The 23,761-nt window shown below is 45.2% G+C and overlaps 1 protein-coding gene across 1 annotated transcript in view; it reads right to left on the bottom strand.

Annotated features, from left to right (window-relative positions):
* The window catches only part of cdkal1 (CDK5 regulatory subunit associated protein 1-like 1), a 185,911-nt gene that overhangs the window by 100,532 nt on the left and 61,618 nt on the right, over positions 1-23,761 (bottom strand). The window contains exons 5-7 of the mRNA XM_047810996.1: positions 19,480-19,576; positions 15,923-15,971; positions 13,468-13,588 (exon numbers count right to left, since the gene is read on the bottom strand). Of these exons, the coding sequence (XP_047666952.1) occupies positions 13,468-13,588; positions 15,923-15,971; positions 19,480-19,576 (267 nt within the window). The remainder of the gene's footprint in view (positions 1-13,467; positions 13,589-15,922; positions 15,972-19,479; positions 19,577-23,761) is intronic.

The raw sequence follows: 23,761 nt of genomic DNA, 5'->3' as shown, positions 1-23,761 counted from the left end.
TCAGATGAAGAGACCCTGGTGAAGCTGCTCCATTCCTTTTCCTCGTTAATTCGGCGACACTGCTGACTTAAAGACAATGCAGGTATGCTCACAGCTCCCTGGGTTTATTAACTCAAGCCCCAGTGTGAGCATCTGAATAAAATTACTCCCCTGAAAAGAAAAAAGAGAGAGAATAGCGCGAACACGGACGACTTCCGGGGACCTGAGAAGCGGCCAACGTCAAACAGAGCCAGCAGCGACTGTTTTGTTGTGCGTCGGGTTTACGCATGAAGAGAACGTAATTAAAAAGAAAGTTTAAACCTCGACTGAGCGGTACGGCTCATCCTGTTTTACAGACAGGAGACAAACTGACTGAGGACATAAGCAAGACTACAGCGAGAGGAAGTGTGCTGTAATGTCCGAGTTAAAGAGCAGCCAAAACGCGCAGCAGCAAGGTTTATGCTGGTTAAAAATAAATAAATAAATAAATAAAAGCAAACACAAAGAGAAGACCCGTGCCAGTGCTCTGTGGTCGGGCATGATGGGAGTCTTTTCTCTCCAAGTACAAGAGAGAGCTGATGAGTCAGGGTAACCATGGAGATACGCTGGTAAACAAACATGCACTAGACAAAAAACTCCGGCTCAGCCGACCACATCACAGGGACGACTCATGCTCGCCGGCCGTCCTCCATGCTCCTCTCTCTCACAAACATGGAAAAGCAAGCGAACTCTCACACCCACAAGGCGGAACAGCCAGCAAACACCGCTGGCAAAAGATACAGGACATTCAGCTGTGCACTGTGTGGCGTTTTATATATATATGTAGAAAAACAAAACAAAAAAAAAACGATGCTTCCTAAACCAAATAAAGATGCACCATTGTCAATAATTACAAGGGAAAAGGCAGAAAAACAAAGTAGACGATGGAACTTGGACCGCGCTAATTCAACAGCGGCTTTTATTTTGAGAACCTTTTGGAACATTCCCTTATTTCCCATGTGCCCGCTGAGTCCTGGGTGACTGCATAAGATCCGAGTCAACAGGACAAGGAGATGATCGTCGGGTTAAAAGCTCAGAGAAGGAGATTATGGGAGCTTAGAGCATCACCCTCGGCCCTTGCGCTCGGCCCGGACAGCCTTAATGAGCTTTAACAAGCTTAATCATCAGATCAACACGGGTCTATCGGAATTAATTGGAGTGCGCCGTCGGGACCCGACGAGATACGCTGGGTTTTTGTTACAAGTCTGACCTCTCTGTTGTGTTCAGGGCTTTTATTAGTGTGGTAAATGTGCATTTCTCACCTAACGACCTCAACAGGCTGAGCAGAAAAGAAGCGTACAAGAAGACTCTGTTGCTATTGAGACGTTTTGAAATTCTAGGCTGGAAAGTTCTACCAGGCCTGAAGACATCTGACAAGCGTGAACATCAGGGTGACAGAAGGGAAGAAAGTGTGCATCAGTTGGGAATGAAGTGGAAACGTGCGCGTTGGAGGTTCCCGGAATCGTGCGACGTTAAGTGTTACTAGCTAACACTTCATGCACTCACCACATCTCTGGAGAATAATGCTTCCACGCTGGATGCTGCAGCGTTTATTCGAGTGTTCGGGAGACCAGTGATGGACACGGAAATCCATTTGCTTTAAAAGCAACCGGTGACAGACATGATGGCTCGTTTAAAAGTCTCTAAAAAAAAAACTACCCACAACCCCCTGATAGCAGCTAAATAGACTCTAATGTGAGAGCAAACCAGATGTGAAACGTGTATTAAGTATGGATCAGTCAATATTCTTATGAACTCTTATTGGACCAGAAGATACCTGTAGCTGTATAGCAAGTCTAACACATTACAAGTTCCGGAGGTCATTTTGGCTTGTTGCTGTTTAATCGATGCTGATAGGCGGTCAGAGAGAACTTTGTTTCTTTGACATCGGCTTTGTCCGTGCACCTGCGTAACCGCTTGGGTACACGAGGACATCATGTTTTCTATAACAAGGTACCCTGTTGCCGTTGTCTCATCCGGTTTCCTCCTGTCCGTCCTCCTCTTCGTCAATCTGACAGCGCTCTCTCCCAGTGTAATTGCATAATTAAAGTGTAATCATCTTCTGATCTGTGAAGCCATGGCCCCCTGCTCTCGCGGGCCAGAAAAATGGAACGCTGGTTTTTAATTAAGAGCAAATCTGAGCGGTGAGGATGTAATCTGAGAGCCGGTGACCCCGCAGCAGGTCAGGTTCGAGAGCGCACACCTCAGGAACGTGGCTTACTCTGGCGGTTTGTGAGGAGTCAGATTACTTTGTTAAATCTTTTTCTTCGTCCTGGCATTACTGGTCGGAACATATTGGGTTTACGCTTTAAGCAAGCTAGTGGTCCTGATCCATAAACTGCTCCTCCTGTGCACCTGGCTACATAGGGGCTTCCACCTGGCTGTATTGAGCAGGAAATCCTGGACCATCTGTTCATCCACACCAACAAATCCCTGAATCAAACGGAGTTCCCTTAGCACTTGTAGTGCCCTCGGTTTCATGGCTCTGAATAAGATCATAAAGTGAAAGTCTGCTGTCTCAGGAATGGCACGTTTTTATCCTGAAACTAGAGTGGGCAGAAGAAACCGGAAATCGAGTTCACTATCATTTTCAGAAGCGTCCATTTGTATTCTGAATGGGAAAACATGGGAGTGTGAGGAAGCATGGGCATGGGAACGGAATAAACACATTCAGTCCAGAGGAGCTGATAAACAATGTACATTCCTGTGACGGTGGCAGTGCCTTATTCTTATTGGGGAAGGCGTGGCCTAATGGTTAGAGTGTTTGACTCCTAACCCTAAGGTTGTGGGTTCGTGTCTTGGGCCAGCCACGACCGAGGTGTCCTTGAGCAAGACACCAAACCCCCCCAACTGCTCTCCGGGCGCCGCAGCATAAATGGCTGCGCACTGCTCCGGGTGTGTGTTCAAGGTGTGTGCGTGTGTGTGTTCACTGCTCTGTGTGTGTGTGCACTTTGGATGGGATAAATGCAGAGAATGAATCCTTAGTATGGGTCATTATACTTAGCCGTATGTCACGTCACTTTCACTTCCAACGAGTAACACTAGGGTCCTTAGTGTCACACAGTAACACAGTAACACCTTAGCGTTAGCAGAGAAAACCAACTCAAACTACAATTTCCAGTATCTCACAAGAACAGCCTGTTATATATAGTTAAGTTTCCTCCATAACCATCACTCATTTCTAGCCAAGAACTGGAAAAACTCAGATCTTTGACTTTTGACCTTCCAGCTATCTGAGCATCAGCTGCTTACCCTGCAGAACGAGCAGTAACCCAACCAGCCAAACCGACAGACACTTTGTTTTTTGCTTTTAATGATTTACTTTGATGCTCACTTCCAGGTCAGCGTGGGATGTTGAGTTAGAAGGACGTGAGCTTTGGCTTCCTGTGACTGCATGTGGTTGCTGAGAAGTAGCACATGATGAGTAACAGCATGCATGAACAAAAGCCGAACACACATGCTTACATGTAAACAGCTGAAGCTCGGTGTCTATGTGCCTCCACAAAGCTTTGAACCACTTCCCACCATGCTTCCTGTTTTAGGCCAGTAAGCGTGTGGTTCAGTGTCTCCTGCTTGTTGTTTTGATGATGAAGGTTATGCATCACGTTACCTGAAGGCGTTGTCTGACGTGTCTCTCTCACACTCATGATACTTCACAACAATTCTAACATTTCAAAAGTTGCTTCGCTGCTATATCAAAAAATAGGGGGAAAAATACAAATCTCAGGACATACATGTTCCCATGGAAACTCGTCTGAGGTTAAAGTCTTTTCCATCTACTAGGTTTAAGATCCTGAGGGTCTAACACCAAAACCTATTCTAACCAGCCAGAAATGATTCTTCCTCACAAACACATCATGATTGAACAACCTTACTGTTGGTTTTGGTTGATTACTGTCTGATAAAATGGATCAGAAGTCTCTCGCTTCCCGTTCCACGTGTCTGACCACAGAGTGTTAGAGAGGTATTTAAGTGATTTAAAGAAAAGTACTGGGAATTCCAGAGATTCCAGTTGACAGTTTTGCCAAACCTTCTACAGAGCTCCCAGTATCAGATGCATCACCAATAGACTTAAGGAATTCTGATCAATCCCATCCAATCCTGAAGGAGTTCCGACCAACCCCACCCAATCCTGAAGGAGTTCCGACCAACCCCACCCGATCCTGAAGGAATTCCGACCAAACCCACCCAATCCTGAAGGAGTTCCGACCAACCCCACCCAATCCTGAAGGAATTCCGACCAACCCTACCCAATCCTGAAGGAATTCCGATCAACCCCACCCGATCCTGAAGGAATTCCGACCAACCCCACCCAATCCTGAAGGAATGTGTATCCATCACTAGGAAGTCTGCCTAATCCCATCCGCATTGAAAAACAAGCCTATGCTTTTTAGGGCTTCCGACCAATCCCGACCCATTCTGAAGCAAATCTGACCAATCCCTGCCGTTCACAATGGATTTCCTGTAAATCCCACCTATTCTAAAGACATTCTACCCAATCGCATCCACACCGAAGGCACTGTGACCCGTCACAACCGCTCACAATGGAGTTCTTTCTAAAGATATTCTCCCCGAACCCATCCACTACTAAAAAATTCTGACCAATCCCACCCTCTGCTCCGGACACAAATCCGACCAATCCTGCACATTTCCGCGACTACTCTGACGGCTAACATTTGCTCAGCAAAACCTTTGTCCCGATGCACAAAAGAATTCCTCAGACATTTGTTGTAGTTCTGGGTTTTGAGGTTCTAACCTTAACGTAAAGTGTATGGGCAAGAGTGATGTCGCAGAGCATTCGTTTCAAAACAAAACAAACATCACAAGCAATTCTGACCGAGAAGTTTCTGACATCACACTCAACCACTGACTAGCAAAAAAACCCAATTTAAATAAAGATATGGTCTTGTGATGCATCACTGTGGTCATGCAGCTCTGATACTGTATACCACCGTGATGAACCACAGAGCGTCAGATTCAAACCAGACTCGTGTGTGTACGTCCGGCTCTCTATCAGACCCAGTTTTAGGTAACTCTGACATCAGCTCTGACATTTGAAGGCCGAAAGCACAGAAGGGTCTTTGTCCGGGAGTGAAACTGCAACTGGGGTTTTCCACTAACACACACACTCCCTCTCTCTCTCGTTCGCTCTCGCCAAGAGTCAGGATCACTCGATCCAGTGTGCTTATCAGCTCACGTCTCTCACTGCTCACATTCACTCCTCAACTGATTACGCCGTTATGGAGCTCCTCTATGCACCACTGACCTTCCCTAACCGCTGAGTGTGTGTGAGTCTCACTGCCTCCAATGACCCTGATGATCCAGACTCATCATAACTATTGGACGTGTGTGACGCCAGCAACCTCTTAACTGCAAACGCTCTTATTAAAGTCAGAGTTCTGCTCTTTGTGTCTGAACAACTTAAAAACTTCAGTCAAATTTACTAGCATTAGCAGGTTTGTGTAAAAAACCAAAACAAACCTAAAGCTAGATTTCTCCCAGCGTAACTCACAAAGGGACGTCGTGTTTCCTGTAATCTAAATATCTCTGTGTTAAGGGAGAAACCATGGTGAGGTTATAATGCATTTAAATTGACCTGGACTCCATGAGAAGTTACTCTCTGCTGTACACATCTCAACCCCATCCTCCTCCTCCTTATTACTCCCAGATCAGTGATAACACGGCTGTTAGAGTTTACGACTGTGTCGTGGTTATGCTCGTTTCTCGAGCCCTAAAGGACCTGGAGCTCGTTTTGTTTTGCTTAGATTTTTTCTACGGTGAACCTCGCTACTTTGCAAGTAAAGGTCAGCTGAATCTAGGGCCGCTGGGTGAATGCTTCATGAACTTTTCTACTGTAAACCATCCGAGCATTTGATGCCTTCGCTACACTCTGCGCTCGGCCCCTGCGAGAGAAATGTTGCTCCTGCCTGAAGAGCTACTAAACCCAAAACAATACACAAAAAAGAAATACATATAGAAATAAATCGCACCTTCCTCTTGTTGTGAGCGAGCGTTCGGTTACCATGGGGTGAAGAGTGCAGACCTTCTCACATTGAGGGTTCATCAGCAACTAACTGAACTTAACGTGAAAAACACTCCTGAGTTCCGGCTTAGCGTCATTAACACTAACACTAACTCGGTGTGGAGAAGCTGCACATCACAGGGTCTGACACACTTAGGCCATCCTTAAAAATATTTTGGTTTGCAGTAACAGTAAAAAAAAAAAGAAAGGGTCGGTAGGTAGAAAAAAAAAAGTTGGTGATGTGATTACGTATGGAGTTAAGTTTTACTCGGTAAATTCTAAAGGAAAAACAATCAGCAGCACATTCATTTTACCGACTAAAGGCTCGAGAGCAGAGTCAATTCCTGCTTTGTTGATGCATTTCTGAGGAAAAAATTGAGGTGTTTGAATTTGTTTAGATTGTCAGTATGATGTGAATAAGCTGTTCGAGTGTCTTGTTTATAAATTGGCTTGCATACGCTGAAGTGTTCAGTCACTCGGTTGCTGTTCCTTGTCATTAATCTCTCTCTCGCACTCATGATCAGGTGATTGTTCTTTGGCTCACTGATGGTGTAACGGTCTTGGGACGTGGAGGAGGGGGGACACGGCGTCCTGATGATGTAGAGGTCTGTCACGCAGCAGACGAAAGCTGACCCCCTCGCGTTGACCCCTGCATCCAGTGAATCGGCTGCGAGCACACCTGCGAGGATGGCTAACCCACTTTAGCTAGGCGTGCTGCCCCTGCCCGCCGCCTCTATTTATCTTGCGCTGTTAAGGAGGCGGGAAACGCTGGCAGATGGAGAGCCACATCGGCCGCTGCTCTGACGACACCACATTAAAGTGATTGAGGTGTGCCTGCTGGCTCCTATTTCATGCCTGACAACCTGTGCTAGGCTAAAGGCCTGATTTCCACAACACAGCTGACTGAAACAATGGAGCGCTCGATTGGCCCGACCCCAGACGCTCACGCAGGCAGGAGGGAAATCAACACAGACAAAAAAGACCTTTTTTTTTTTTAAGTCCGGGAGCGAATTTGGCAACGAGCCGTCGTTCTGTAACGATGATGCATGCTAATGGGTTTGACCGTCGCACCAACCAGACCAGAAGAACGAAGCAGTGACAAACTTCTCAGGGACTTTGCTTTCTGGCTGCAGCTCACCATCAGGCCTCGTTTATTCTCCCCAATGCTATAGATACAGCCAAGCAGGACATCATTCAAATAAATCAAACAATAAAACAATAAATACAAAAACTTAATTATTTGAGAGACATCCTCCTTGTAACATGATGTAGAAAATGTGTGTGTTGGGGGGGGGGCAGCTAAGTGTGCATTTACATTTGCATGTGCATTAATTTTTAATTATAGCTGACTGAAATTCAATATGTAAATGAAATAAAATCTTAAAATGTAAATATCATGGAAAAGTTCTGTTTGATGACACGGGGCAGCTGTACATGGGGCAGTTGTGTGGGAATTTGGCCGGTGCATGGGGCAGTCAGCCAGCTAATGTACAGGGTTTGAAGGACTGAAACATTCTGGCTGGTCACTGAATGTGTTGATGGCTCACTTGACGTTTTTGTGGGCTACGGGACGTTCCTCGGTTTGTAAATGATCAGCCGTTGTACAAGACAACGCAGTCACTCGAAGAGATAACGCTGCTCCTGATCCTTCATCTTCCCCTCTGTAGACAAGGGAACTCGTCACATACAAGCAGACACAACAGGAAATTAGATTCTCTAATGAGGCGGGTGATGTTCAGGCTCGGCTGATAAGGAGCCGGATCAGTCAGAGGGAAGTAAAGGAAGTGTGACGTTTTGGATTGATGGTGAAGCTCCAGACAAAAGCGTTACCCTGGAGACGAGAGACTCGTTTTTATTCCAAGGCTGAGAGGAAAAGACGTGTGAATGAAATATTTATTTGAGGCATTGTGATGTTAATTATGCAAGCTGGCGTAGATTGTGTTGATAGACAATCATCCTGGTCCTGTGAAACAATGCTGCTGCTGCTGAGGATTTTCTTCCCGTCTCTGTGCTGAGGCTCCTGAGGAGAAGCTCCCCGGGGTCTGTGTTCACCTGCTGCTAATATACTGCCCCATAATCATCATCCTTCCTGGTCTTTCGGTTCTCCGCGACGCCAACAACCAGGTCCCTGGATGGTCGTCTACATCCTGAGCGATTTCGCTGTCTGAGGGATTCGTTCCCAAAGGTACAGCAACAACAAAACAACACGTAGTACCAGACTTTTACTGCAGACATCATGAACATGAACTGTTCTGAAATCTGTGCTCTAAACCTTCTGCTGAAGGTGGTGGTGGTTCCTTAACCACAGGAGACCACGTCACGGTCATTTCGTCCACCAGAAATCATGTAAACACACAGGTTCCACAAACACAAACAAGAATTTAAAGCACTCTTTCATCACACACACACACACACTCGCTCTCTCTCTAGCCGTTAATAAATTAAAGCTGATGAAACTTTGTTAAGAATAATGCTTCTGCAGCAGATTTAATTGCGGCTATTGATTGTCTATGAGCTGAGTAATGAAAGGCTCAGATGAATTCTCCATAACCGAGTTTACACACGATGATGCATTAGGCAGCTATGAGAGGATCACGGTGCACCTGGACTCCCGCGAGGATGCCACATGTGTGTGTGCGTGCGCGTGTGTGCGCGCAAAATGCTAATTAATACAAACCAAGGCAACTGAGTGAAATACCTCATGACTTCTTCATCCCGCTTGTACCCAACATGCTACATAAGAAGGTTTATAGCTGTACGTATGGTACGTACTCATGGCGCAGTGGTGACTGGTGTTATGGATAAAATACAAAATGTCTGTCTTTAATAAAGTGGCGGTGGGGTTTAAAGGAATAAACCACATGAGGTTGTGGTGCTAAAGGAAAAATTCATCAGCAGTAACTTCACTTACTTTTACGATTTTACCAGAACAGTGTGACACACAGCGGTTTATTCACCAGTGACGAGATGACGGTCTGGTTTTCTGCAAACCAAAGCGAACGTTTTGTTCGATCTGAAAGCTGTCGGTGCAGATGAGGGTTTTATTTTGCCACTTTCTGTCTCGTCTAACATCAAAAGAACAAGCGGTTCTGCAGAGGATATAAACGGCACCTCGATCTGAAACGCTAATAAATCGCTGCTTAATCACGTGTTCATTCTTTTCTTAGCGGCGGGACATTACAAAAAAGGGGATTAGCTGTGATATCGGTGGCCTGGCGCGCTGCCTGCGCCGCGGGCCAAAAGAAGAGCCGATCGCTGGATATTAAATAGAGGGAAAAAGAAGCGGATACGGAAAAAAAATATCAAAAAGAACTTTGAGAGCGGAGAGACGGGAAAAGAAAGAACAAAAAAAAAAAATCATCAGCGGAAGTTTAAAGCGAAGTGAAACGTGTGCACTTTGTAATTTAAATTTCCTCGCCAATTAGAAAGCGGGATTTTTCCGGGCTGAGAGCAGAGCGGAGGAGTCCAGGGACCAAGGATTAGCATGAGAGACGCTAATCAGCACTGCTAGCCTGCAGTTAGCGAGAAAGCATTAGCATTGAGGTTCAAACAATAACTCGCTCAGAAAACACGGTAGAGGTCTTCTCGGGTCTAAAGAAATGTACCCGACCCGAAGTGACCCGAATCACTTTTTACCCGAACCCGAGGTGCATAAAAAATTTTTTTTAAGAAAGTCCTAACCCGAGACAAACCCGAAAAAATTAGACCTGAGTCCGACCCAACCTGTTGGCAATTTTTTTTTTAACCCGCCTGGACCCGAATGTTGCATAACTCTACACTAAAGTAACCGCTACAGAATGGATTCAAAATTGATTGACAGGTCTGTTTCAACAAAAATTAGCTTACCGCCAGCCACACGTCACCAGCCACATGTCGCAAGCGGTCTTGGCAAACATAGGAGAGGTTAGAAAAGGACTCGAGTCGATGCACACACACACGCGAGATACAGTAGTTCGGGTCTTCTCGGGTCCGTTCGGTAAAAACACATTCATTTTAAATTACCCGAGACCCGATGCCACCATTATTATACCCGACCCGTGTCCGAGGTACACGTGAAACTTTTAGACCCGAACCCGCTTGGGTCTCGGGTCGGACCTCGGGTTTTCGGATCTAAGTGGACCCGTGAAGACCTCTAGTCACAGCTGCAGTTAAAGAGAATTAATCAAACACCTTCTGGTTCGTTAGCATTTGTTAAACGTGTAGATGATCACGTGTTTTAATCCAGACGTCTGTGACCAGGAGCCGTTGGGTGGGAGGAGCCTGATCTCACTCTCTCTCGGTTGTCAATCAAAGCATCACTAAGCATTCTTTTTGAGCCCAGGTATGTGGGAGTGGGCTGACAGCAGGAAAAACGGTAGCTAGAAGATGTGTGATAAACATGTGCTAGCGTTCAGACTCGTGTGTTAGGACGGAGCTACAGTAGCTAGTGGGCAGAGGATTAAAACAGATTTTACGAGTAAGAAGAACCGATGACTCAATCGCTGGACTTCAGAAACGTTCTGCAGCGAAGTACTCGTGAAGCCACCATGAAGCCGAACTCATCCGTGAAGAGCGATCGCTCCTATGGCACATGCTCCAACAACCAACCCAATTACTCTAGAAACCGTTGAGAATCTGAATTGTTTAGAAACTAAATCAAAGAAGAAGAAGACGGGAAAAAAAAGAAGAAAACTTGTCATCAATCCAACATGTCCTCCAGAGACGCTTTCCATGCACAGATTAGCACCGAGATAATTAGTGACCTTCTGAAAGGCGGGAAAAAAACCAAACACGCTCTCCTGTGCATCAATGCAAATTATAACTCACAAAAACTTAATCTGGCTGCAAAGACCCAAGACACACACACACACACACACACACACACACACACACACACACACACACACACACACATCTAGAATAGCTCCAGGATCAGCGTGGCTCTGCTGCTAGAAGATGTACCTGTGCGTCTGGCGGCGTCTCCGTCTTCATCTCGTTTGTCTCTAAGCGCCGCTCTGAGAGGAGTTTTTAATTACGCAGCAGGGTGTCGGGGAATTCATCAAGCAGAGCAGCGTTAAAAAAAAGCTGATTAAATATAGCTTCTGAAACTGAAGCAAAACAGCAAAAACGAGCCTCAGAGAGCGAGAGAGAGCAAGAGAGAGAGAGAGAGAGAGAGAGAGAGAGAGAGAGAGCCTAAATCATGTTAAGTGAACGTTTAAGTGAATTCATTACCAAGAACTTGATCATAGCTTTATGTGGTTATGTTTTATTTTTTCTTTAGACATTGTGTTGAACCTCTGTGTGAAAATTCTTTCAACTTAATTCCAAAATCAGGACGGTCTCCTCAACCCAGAGTTCAGCAAGATAGGATCATGTGTGAAGTGCACAGGGATGTACAGAGCGGTTACTACAGGAAGACTGTGTGTGTGTGTGTGTGTGTGTGTGTGTGTGTGTGTGTGTGTGTGTGTGTGTGTGTGTGAGAGAGAGACCTGGTTTCAGTGCACTCGGTAAAACTCCGGATGAGATTCTGGTCATTCAGATGTAGCTTCGGTCATTAGTTAGTAGCCTGTAGCACTAGCGTGACTCAGACGAAAGACATTTTGTGTTGTATCCTGTGGTAAAGGTGCACCGGTGCCCCGGTGACTACGCTCTGCTGGCCGGGGCGTCCTTACTAACGTCAGCCGAAACGGTCGCTTGTTATTCAGTATGAAGTTTTGTGCTCAGGTCAGTGGTTTGTGCTCTGAGGGTTCCGTCGATCTCCAGCACTTTATTTCATCTCATTTCACCTCTCAGGTCACATCTTGTCCAGCACTTTCCACACACCGCTGCCCACGAGATACGCCTCGCCTGCCTTGTTTACTGTCTTTTTCAATGTTTGCTCATATAGGCGAGTCCTCGTCCCTGGAGGTCTCTCCGGCTTTCAGAGTGAGTTCAGGGTTCAGCCTCAGACTCCAGACGAGGGCTTTTATTATTGGTAGTGTGTGTGTGTGTGTGCGTGTCTGTGTGTGTGTGTGTGTGTCTGTCTGTCTGTCTGATGTGTGTGTGTGTGTGTGTCTGTCTGTCTGATGTGTGTGTGTGTGTGTGTGTCTGTCTGTCTGATGTGTGTGTGTGTGTGTGTGTCTGTCTGTCTGATGTGGGGGTGTGTGTGTGTGTCTGTGTGTCTCTGTGTGTGTGTGTCTGTGTGTGTGTCTCTCTCTCTCTGTGTGTGTATGTGTGTGTGTGTCTCTCTCTCTGTGTGTGTGTATGTGTGTCTGTGTGTCTCTGTGTGTGTGTGTGTGTGTGTGTGTGTGTGTCTCTCTGTCTGTGTGTCTCTCTGTCTGTCTGTCTGTGTGGTGTGTGTCTGTCTGTCTGTGTGGTGTGTGTCTGTCTGTCTGTGTGGTGTGTGTCTGTCTGTCTGTGTGGTGTGTGTGTGTGTGTGTGTGTGTGTGTGTGTGTGTGTGTGTGTGTGTGTGTGTATGTGTGATACACAGCACCTGTCCTGGCTCTTATCATTGATTTGAATCAAATTTCTTTACTTCACTGTTTTTTACACAACCCGGTGTGTTGGTCCAAAAGAAACGGACCTGCTGTACGCCCCTGAGGAACACCTAAAATTAATGTTTGGAGTATTTCACTCAGAACACCTTTATAAGAACCCGCTCAACATCTCCCGCAATGTCCTCACACCCTGATCCTCTCGACACTGCTCTACTGAGACACCTGCTCGGTCCATGTAGACCTACTTCCATGACTCATTATCCTGGGTTCCTCAGTTCTTTGGTGAAAGAAGCACTGGTTTAGGAAGAGTCTTCTGTACTTAAAATACTGATTTGCTCAAGAAAAGAATGTGTTGTTTCTAGAGTTAGGAACCTTAAATGGTCTAAAAGAAACAATCCTGTTGTGTCTCAGCTTGTTCCTCCCAAACATGGCTGGATGATTCCTTAACGTTACAGAACAAATCTATAAACTGCATTTATAAATATACGGTATAAATACGGGCATGGCCTCAAATCCTGCCTCACACCCCTGACAGACAGCCATCTATCTCAGGGTTGTAACGTCACTCAAACGGCAGAACACAGCGACCCATCTGAGATGCACCTGGAAATGGGGATTATTCAAATGCCAGGCAGGATTAACTCCGCCCACTCGCACTGAAAAGTTCTGAACATCACCAATTATCATCAGTTTATGATACAGCATCTGTGCAGAGATTGAGTTCTTTATCTCTCTCTTTTTTTTTATTTGCTAATACATATTAGAAATCAATTCACCAATCACCCCAACACACACACACACACACACACACACACACACACACACACACACACACACACACACACACACACACACACAAATGCATTAGGATTTAAATTACACTGCAGGGAATTCTGGAAAATGGCCCCTTTTGCAATTTAAACAAGTCAAAGGCAAAAAAAAAAAAAAAGGAAAGAAATAAAGACCCTCACCCTGTATTGATGGAAATGATTTCAATCAGCGGGTTCTTCCTAATCTTCGGCAAATCCAATCGAGCGCCACCAAGCCGCTTGCCATTATCTTTCTTTGGACCCAGCAGACGTACAGAGTGACCTTCACAACACACACACACAAACACACACAATATTAGCATTGTACATAACCTTGGCCTGACAAAACATCCCGACAGAGGTGATCTACTGTGCTGAATTCTCTCGATTCCCTGCTTTTACTGTCAGAAATAGCGGCGCTTAGCATTAACCCTCGCCTCTATTCAAACCCACGCCACCGGAGCTAACAGGCAGGAAGGAATAGTTCATGTTCTGAGAAGAAAAAAAAAACCCACATTTTGTGGTTTTTTCACTCATCGTTGTTGAAAAGTTGTGTTGTGCAGAATAATAACAAAACCTTGAAGTGAAGAACTTTCCAAGATCTAAAACTTACCTCCACATCAAGCAGCTCCAGTGAACTGGAGACACAAACACTGAAGCTGTGTGAGAGGCGAGCAGGACCCAAAGCTTTACAAAGACTAGAGAGGAAAACAGTGCAGAGGAGCTGAAACGATCGCTCTGTACAGCCGTGCCGAGCAGAAAAGCATCTCAAAATTCCCCAGACTCTCAACTCAGAAGAAATGATTAGATAATTATACTAAATATGAACTCGTCACCATACTGCAGGGCTACAGCACAAGGATGAAGAAGTCGATCATTAAACAAATTAACACGACACCCCAAAACACTCATAGCGTCATGTCTGATTCAGGAGTCGATTCAAAGTCGAGTCCGTTTTATCTGAAAGCAGACAGAGCCCACGTCACCCAGACAAGTTCGGACCCGAGACTGAAGAACCACGGCGAGGAAGGGAACCCACCAGGGTTCAGTTCAAACCCAATGAACACTGAGTGCGTGAAAGTAAGTACTAAAACTAAAGCTTTAACAAATTGAAGAGAATATTTTGCAGAAATTCCAAGGTTTTGTGAGAGCAGAACGTCGGCCAGTTCTCAGGCTCTGCAAATCGTTTACTGTCACTCTGCAAAATTCCACAATAAACCAGGCAGACTGTTAAAAACTTATGAGGCTAAGCGCTAGCATCTCGAATGTGGTTTGTTTGGCTACAGTGAAGTGTTTGTGATAAAAAGAGCTGTTTTAAAGACTTAAGGCTCCACAGTGATTTATCCGGTGTGATCGTTTAAACATACATACACACACACACACACGACACACCAAGGCCATGTAAACACACCGAGAGCAGGAGAGAATAAAATGACAAACCGAGCTCTCTGAGGTGCGGCGACTTCTTACACCCGGGATTTTTTCCCCCTAATAAAGCGCCTGGCTAGATAAATCCGATAACAAGCGAGTCAGGAGTTCACGCTTGCATCCAATCGCTCCGCATTTATCGTGAGGCGAATTTAATTACGCCCTCCGCATTCAGACTTGCGCTCCATGAACTAATAACGGCTCCTAAATTATTCATCCAGCCCATCTACATGCAAATAGCAGTGTGTTCAAAAAACACACACGTGTAAGGAGTCATTTTCCAATTCACTGGTTCTGTTAAAAGTCACCGATCCTGTGTGTGTGTGTGTGTGTGTGTGTGTGTGTGTGTGTGTGTGTGTGTGTAGAAGTGATGAATTAAAGAGAAGAAATGAAAAGGAGGAAAAATTGAAAGGTCATGACTAAAAGAGGTATAGCTGCAGTAAAACTCCCAGATGAGGATCTTGTACCAATTCAATCACGAAGCTGATTCACTACAAGAAACCTTTAGCCTGCTAATTAGCCGTTAGCAAGAAACGTCAAATGGCCCCCTGACAGGAATCACCGCCGCACTCAGCTGAACCCTGACAGACAACTGAAATTATATCATTATATTACGATCGAGGTTTACAGATGAGTCGTTCTTTTGGTTCATTTGAATCGATTCACTTTTTCAAACAAATCTGAGTCGTTTATCTCACCAAGTGATTCTAGCATGAGCAAATATCTAAACGAGGGCGGGGCTTATTTGTCCACAAAGCCAGTAAATAAGCTGAGGAATAAAACAGATTCAGTGCCATTAACAATCAAAAAACATCACTGAATAAGTCGTGAAGTAAATGACTCACGTATTGAATGATAGCAGAGCGAATCAAAGACTCAATTTAGGATTTTTTTATAGAACAAAAAGAAATAAAGAAACGAATAAAGGCCTGTGTCTTTCCAGAAGGCAGGATTAAAAAAAATAAGAAAATAATAATAAAAAAAAAGCTTTACAGCTGACAAAGTTCTTTAAGATTTCCCAACATTAGATTCTCTTCAGTCTGAAAGAGTTCCTGGTGAAGGAACACTGGAGGAACTCTGAAGCATGGACATCAGGATCCATCCAGAGATTAGCCTAGCAGATGCTAACAGCCCTGATCAATGTGGGTATCAATGGAAAGTAGTAGATGAGCTGAGGGATTACGCTCACCTTTCACCGCTTCGTCCACCACCTCCACCACACGATCAATCTGCTGGACCTGGACACAGACACAACCCACACATTAAAAAAAAACTACAGTCTGTTTACAATCAGATGTTCACACACAAGGGGCTTGTACTTAACCTACAGTAGTAAAAGCTAACGGGATCTTCATTAGGGTTCACGTTGTCATGGTAACATTGTACTTTTAATTGGGAGCAGTTGCAGAGTTTCAGCTACATGTAAACGTTTTGTTTGAAATACATGTAACACTGCTGTCCCCACTTGTGGGCGTGGCTTATATGCTACTTATAACGTGCCCATCTGTCTCTTAATCCATCCGTCTCTTCACCTGAAGTTGTCGTTAGAGAGAAACGTTTAACTCTCAGTATTGGCTCAGTGCAGAGTTTCAGCCTGACTGCTGCAGGGTGTGTGTGTGTGTGTGTGTGTGTGTGTGTGTGTGTGTGTGTGTGTGTGTGTGTGTGTGTGTGTGTGTCTGTGTTTATGTGAGATCTGATCTTGCAGCGTATCTCCATCTTCCACAAAGCAGCAGATTCCCGAGTGAGCGACTTCCTCTGCAGATAAGATAATTATGCCTTTATGGAATTCGGTTTTAACCAGGGACTGGGATCATGACGTCATGTGGCGGTGATTTGAACAAAAAATGAAAACTCTGAGGCGTTTCATTCCTCTTCTAACATCCAGCATTAAGTCATCAGGTTTTCAGGCAAAAAAATCACCTTTAATCAATGTTTCTCTTTGTACTGAGGTGTCGGATCTATCGTTTCTTGCTGCAAACAGACAGAGATCTGTTAGGGATCAGATGGGAATGAGCTTTATAAAAACTGTATAAAAGGCACTACAATTCCCTGACAGTCTCAGAAGGACATGGTAAATAAATTTCAGGCCAGCTTTTAAAGACATGGAAGAAATTTTCAGGGATCGCACTGAAGCTCTTGGCTATCGCTCTCGCTCCTCTCTGACCGGCGCGCTTTAGCGTAGCGACTGCTGGAGCGCACAAACCGACCCATTAGAGGCGAACATGCCACAATTGCACAGTCTCCTACGGCTAAATAGCCAGGCACACGGCCCCGTCATTCATCCTGTCGCTCTTTCTGACCCGCAGGGTAATTACTGCTGCTCACCGACAGCACGAGGCACCAATCTCCCGCCATTTACATGCATGACAAGTGAAGAAATCCATATTGATACAGATGTAATTGCGGCCGGAGAGCGAGTCGGGAGCAGGAACTCTGCAGGACCTGGGGAACCGCCGAGAGCTCTGAAGGCTCCAGCAGAGGGGCAATTTTAACAAGTGGCGGTCGAAGTTTTGGGGAAAGGGGGAGAGCAAAAGCTTTCCTGGTTTTTGGAGACTTTTTCAGAAGCAGGACTTTTGCTCATTGTTCTCTTCACCAGGAGGCCTTTCAGGGATCTGGAGGCTCCCTCTCACACAAGGCAGGTGTTGCCCCTACCATTTAGGCAGCAATGGGCTCCCACTTCCCACCTCCACCTCCACCTCCCTGCTGCTCCACAGATCGATGGCTCTTTTCACGTCTGTATTCACCGCCTCTTGTACTTCAGTCGAGAGGAAAATAAGTGAGCAGGTGGTACGGACCTGCTGGGGCTGAAGAGGTTTTTAGGTCAACATCACCACTGCTGGATCCTCGTGACAGAGGGATTTGAATTGCCCACTTGCCCCCTACACCCAGAGAGACGGGGGCTATTACCGAGACAAGAAAGCAGGCAATGATTGAGCACCTAAAAGGCAGAAGTTCTTCATGTCTTCATTTTCTTAACTTTCAAAATCAAAACAGAAAAAATCATAAAAAATAAAAGACCTTTTCTGAACCTTCCGGATATTAAATGAACAATATTTGTGGAATATCCCCTCAAAAGTCCACCGCTTTCTCAGAGATAAACACTAAATACACGAGTGCTGGCTACAAAATGTAAATACTGGAACCCAATCCCTAAGAATTATAGGATGATGTTAACGATGCAGTTTCCTCAGGAAATCGAGAAAAGCTTGTACACGTGTAAAGATCCCTCACTTCCTTATTACACCATGGGGGGGAAAAGAAGTTTAAAAGATTGCTTTTTCACCTGTTTAATGTGTTCGGAGCCGCATTAATGAGACGGAATTATAGATGATTCCGTCCTGTTTGCCTCTTTAACCGGAGCTGGATGTAATTAAAGCTCGTGTCTTTCATTACTGAGCTTTTCTGCCCAATAAACACAAACCCCAAATGCTACGTTAAACGCTGTGGCATGAATAATGTAATTAGACACAATAAACAGGGATTTCGGTGTAAAGTGAGACACCGGCGGAGGATTTACGGCCCGGTGCTCAGAAGCTCTTTGTGTTTGTTTACACTGGGTTCATGATTAGCTCTGTGGCTGAGAAAGTCTCCCGGAAAGTTCACGAAACATGACGGCCTCGGAGGACTACGCAGAGCGGGAGGTCTGTTTATATAAGGTGATTCCTCCAACGGTTCTTAAGGTGCAAGCACAGTCAGTCAGTCAGTCAGTCAGTCAGACATACAGTCATTCAGTCATACAGTCAGTCAGTCAGACAGTCAGTCAGTCAGTCAGTCAGTCTGTCAGAGTCAGTCAGTCAGAGTCAGTCAGTCAGTCAGTCAGTCAGTCAGTCATACAGTCAGTCAGTCAGTCAGACAGAGTCAGTCAGTCAGTCAGACAGACAGTCAGTCAGTCAGAGTCAGTCAGTCAGAGTCAGTCAGTCAGTCAGACAAACAGTCAGACACACAGACAGTCAGTCAGTCAGTCAGACATACAGTCATTCAGTCATACAGTCAGTCAGTCAGACAGTCAGACAGTCAGTCAGTCAGACAGTCAGTCATACAGTCAGAGTCAGTCAGTCATACAGTCAGTCTGTCAGAGTCAGTCAGTCATACAGTCAGTCAGTCAGAGTCAGTCAGTCATACAGTCAGTCAGTCAGTCATACAGTCAGTCAGTCAGTCAGACAGAGTCAGTCAGTCAGTCAGACAGACAGTCAGTCAGTCAGTCAGACAGTCAGACACACAGACAGTCAGTCAGTCAGTCAGACAAACAGTCAGACACACAGACAGTCAGTCAGACACACAGACAGTCAGTCAGACAAACAGTCAGACACACAGACAGTCCGACAGTCAGTCAGAGTCAGTCAGTCAGTCAGACAAACAGTCAGACAGTCAGAGTCAGTCAGTCAGTCAGTCAGACAAACAGTCAGACAGTCAGAGTCAGTCAGACAAACAGTCAGAGTCAGTCAGTCAGTCAGACAAACAGTCAGACACACAGACAGTCAGTCAGACACACAGTCAGACACACAGACAGTCCGACAGTCAGTCAGTCAGTCAGTCAGTCAGACAGTCAGTCAGAGTCAGTCAGTCAGTCAGACAAACAGTCAGACAGTCAGAGTCAGTCAGTCAGTCAGGTTTGATTACTGATGTCATCTTATTCAAAACGTTTCTGAGCCACATTTCTACACCTTTTCATGCTGAAACTGTTTGTAAATGTATTTATTATTATCAGAGAGATTAGACAAACAGAAGAGAAGATCAGATTCTCACCCCGATGATGCTCAGGCCCTTGAGGTAATCCATCCTGGGCTGAGCCTGAGGAACACATCCTGCTAGCACCACCTTCTTATTCTGCTCCTGAGCTTTCCTGACAAACACACACACACACACACACACACACACACACACACACACACACACACACAGGATGAACATTATTATGGTGTGGACGTGAGTGACATGTCATTCTGGAAACGTGAAACTCTAGGAAAAGAAGAAGAGCAGCAGTTCGTAAAAAGTACTCAAGATAAAAACCTCAAAGAAAGAACTGACAGAGAGAGAGAGAGAGAGAGAGAGAGAGAGAGAGAGAGAGAGAGACTGAAGTGATTTTTTTTTTAGTTTAATAGTTTGAGTTTTTGTGCTACAGTGCTACAGAGAGAGAGAGAGAGAGAGAGAGAGAGAGAGAGAGAGAGAGAAGGGGAGGGAGAGGGGGGAGTGAGAGAGGGAGAGAGAGAGAGAGAGAGAAAGAGAGAGAGAGAGGAATAAAAAGAAGGTGAGATAAAAACAAGGATGAAGAGACCTTTGAGAACTTTTAGTATGTCTAATCTAAAGCTCTGTTCCCAAACAGCAATGTCACTGAGCTCAGGGAGATGTGAGAAGAGAGAAAAGAAGAAGAGGAAGAAGAAGAAGAAGAAGAAGAAGGTCTGTAAACATAGGTGACTAAAGTTAATATGGGCGGGGCTTAAGTTCAATTTGGCCACACAATCATAATTGTCCTCATGAGCCACCATTATCCAGCAGTTAGCTAACACCAACGTAACCTCTAACCAATATTGATTATTGTTATTTTTTCTTTTTTAAATGAAGCTCCGCCCCCATCAGTGCTGTTATAGAGAATTCATCGGTACCTTCTCATCCGACCAATCAGGAACCAGAACTCAGCCTTAGGACTGATGCCAAAGATTTACAGTTACAGACAGAACAGAATGAATATATGTCTCGCACAAACAAACACACGCACACAAAATTAGCAGTAATCTCAGCAGGCAGAGGAACCCTGCAGGAACTGAACCAGCTCCAAGATATCTCCATCTGATCTTCCCAGACATGTCAGCATAGATCACCCAGAGTGTGTGTCCCTGGCTGCCCTCAGTGACGCTCCATCAGCAGCCGAAGCGCAGCATGGTTCTGTGGCGTGTCAGATCTCAGAGCAGAGAGTAACAAGCCTGGCGTTAACTGGGTGCTGCGTTCTATCAGACTGTCAGAGTGATCTTCAGATGTGGTCCATGTGCTTCATCTCGCATCCCTGCTGAAACACACACGGGCATTTCCAGACATGTTCTCACTGCGGGGCAGAAGGGCAGCTACGTTCTCGTCTCCTTTACATCAAATGCAGTCTGTGTAGAGGCTTTGCTCAATGGCCCAGCATGCTACAGTACACAGGCTGCAACTGCAGTCCTGTGAAGGTGATCGCATCCACAGCCAACCCTTGCCTTGTGTCCCATCAGTGGGATGCGGTTTATAAAGAAAGGGAGGGAAAAAAGCACCCTAAGTGGGTTAGCAGACTATCAGCATTCACACCTGACATCGCTCGTTTAAAGAAAACCAGACAAAACCTGAAGAGAACCTGGGAGAAAACTGTGCAGAGAATCCAACCCAGACTCAGGGTCCTAGCAGAAACTCTGGAGCAGTGAGCTGAAAGCTAATCACTGCACCGCTGAGACACAAAGGCTACGACAAGATGTACCTGGTGACTTGAAACCAGTTGACCAGGTGTAAAAGTTATGAAGCAGGATCTTCATAATCCTGGCTTGTGAAGCGGAACAGCTGGAGAAGATATCGGCAGGGCACGTGTTTTATTTCAGGATAAATTATTAATAAAAGACAGAACTCGCAGCTCTGGGGCCACATTCTCGCTCTCTCTGGGCGTCTCTGTCGGATTTATTTCGTTTTTTTCAGCTGACTGAATAATCAAAAGCCGACCGCGTTTAAAACTGCCACGTTTACATGGCTCCGCCTCTTGGGTACGGACAGAACAAGACGCTTGTGAAAATATTAATGCAGCATCACCAGAGTCTCTGCGTCAAGCATAGTATAAACACTAAACCTCCAGCTGATGAGACAAACTCCTCTAGGACCTTCTCTCGAGTCGTGAGGGAATGTACGAGTGTGTGACATGAGCCTTCATGACTCACTGACCAAGCTGTCCAAACATGGACGTGAGACACGACCAACGTCAGGGACGACTCGTGCCTCGACCCTAGAGTCTGTCGACGGCACAAAAATTAACAGCACCTGACAAGAGGAAATCGGAGGCGCTTGACCTGTCGATACTTGATGCTGATTGGTGGGTCAGAATTTGTATGCAGTGTTTATGTAACAATGATGAAAGGAGTCTACGGTGACAAGCGTGAGTTCATGAAACGAAAAAAAAGTGTCCAGAGGTCGTTCAGGCAGGTTGGAAATGCAATGTGGGTGGAGCTACACTTCCGTTGGACATGAGAGAGACGACGGAAACAATATCAGCGTTTTAGCTCCGGTTCTATTCCCTGCCCCAACTCCACCCTCCATAAGGTGACGGACTCGACCAGGACACTGGATTCCCTTCAGAACTTTCACTATCAGTCAGAACATCTGTGGGATTCGAATGCTGTGTTTTTGTACATTGTGTAGCTAAGAACGAAACGAGGCGGGGCAAGAAGACTGAGAGGAACATAAAAACAAACACAGGCGCAGAAGCCAACGTAGCGTGACTTAAATGACGCAGGATTCCAAAAGTTTCAACAGCAGAGAATAGAGATAAGCAGCGATAAGGATGATAAGCTCGCTGCACGGTAAACACGGAGTTCCGCTGAGCACAGCACTGATGGCTGGAGGTGCTGAGATAATCATCTAAACCCTCCACTGTTTCATGTAAACACAGCTCCAGAGAACAACAAGCAGATCCCAAGACACAGAACCTCAGGACTGACGTCTGGTTCCTGACGACTCGCCCGGGACTGAGCGCAGAAACCCGCTGTGGGTTAAAGAACCTCCTCTACACAACGTGTACATCAACGTGACGTCAGCCCTCGCTCCAACCCGAGAGAGAAGTGAAAACTAATCAAAGTCTCAGGATCGGCTTGGGTTTGCACAGAGTTTGCGTTTAAGAAAGTAAGAATGAAAGGAAGCAAGGAAGTGAGGAAAAAAGAAAGAAACGTAAAAAGTAAGCAAAATAAGAAGAAAAAAAAAAGAAATGAAGGAAATTTAAGAAGGACAGACAGATAGATGGGAAGGAAGGAAGGAAAGAAAGAAAGAAAACAATTTATTTCTGTTCAGGACAAATTTTATTCTCTAAAGGTATGATAGACAGACAGACAGACAGACAGACAGACAGACAGACAGACAGACAGACAGACAGACAGACAGAGACAGACAGACAGACAGATAGACAGATAGACAGACAGATAGACAGATAGACAGACAGATAGACAGATAGACAGACAGACAGACAGACAGACAGACAGACAGACAGACAGACAGACAGACAGATAGATAGATAGATAGATAGATAGATAGATAGATAGATAGATAGATAGACAGACAGATAGATAGACAGATAGATAAGGCCCCGGTCGAAATAAAGCATTCGGACGACTGATTGGATGCTGCTGCCTGCTCTGTCGTCACCAGAAGAGCTTTAAGGCTGACACGTGTATCATAAAAACATGCAGGAGTGCAATAAAGTTTTACCGCATGTCTTCATGCACCGCTGCTTTTAAATGCGTCTGCAAATTGTATAAGGAGCTCGTAAAAGCAATGTCACTTTGTCGACGACACGGTGAACAGCGAAACGGAGAAGAAATCTAAAAAAAATCAAAAAAAGAAAAAAGGAGAAAAAAAATAAACTCCTCATTCAATACAATACCCCCCCCCCACACACACACACACACACAATTCGCCTGAATCAAGATGCGAATGAATCGATTCATCATAGACACATAGTCGACTCTTATGATTTACTCCATTCACGATTCATTCACTTTATCAAAGACACGGTTCCCCTGAATCATGCTCAAAAGCCGATTGCTTCAAATGACAGAACCGCAACGTATCATTTAAGCCGATTCATTCCTGATTCCCCTCAAGATACAGTACGAATGAACTGATTCCTGGGATATGACTAGTCTGATTCAACCTGTTATGGTTCATCTGTTTAAATACCAGAACTGACCTAAACTGAGATATAAATGAATTGATTCCCCGAGCTACAAAATGACTCACCTGATTCCACCATAAACATGCCTCACTGATTAATCTCGATCCATTGACTTGATTCGTCTAAAACCTGATT

The sequence above is a fragment of the Tachysurus fulvidraco genome, chromosome 3 (genome assembly GCF_022655615.1).
Source record: "Tachysurus fulvidraco isolate hzauxx_2018 chromosome 3, HZAU_PFXX_2.0, whole genome shotgun sequence".
In the NCBI taxonomy this organism is placed as follows: domain Eukaryota; kingdom Metazoa; phylum Chordata; class Actinopteri; order Siluriformes; family Bagridae; genus Tachysurus; species Tachysurus fulvidraco.
Note: the sequence above shows the minus strand (reverse complement) of the source record. Positions and strands in the feature narration are given on the sequence as shown.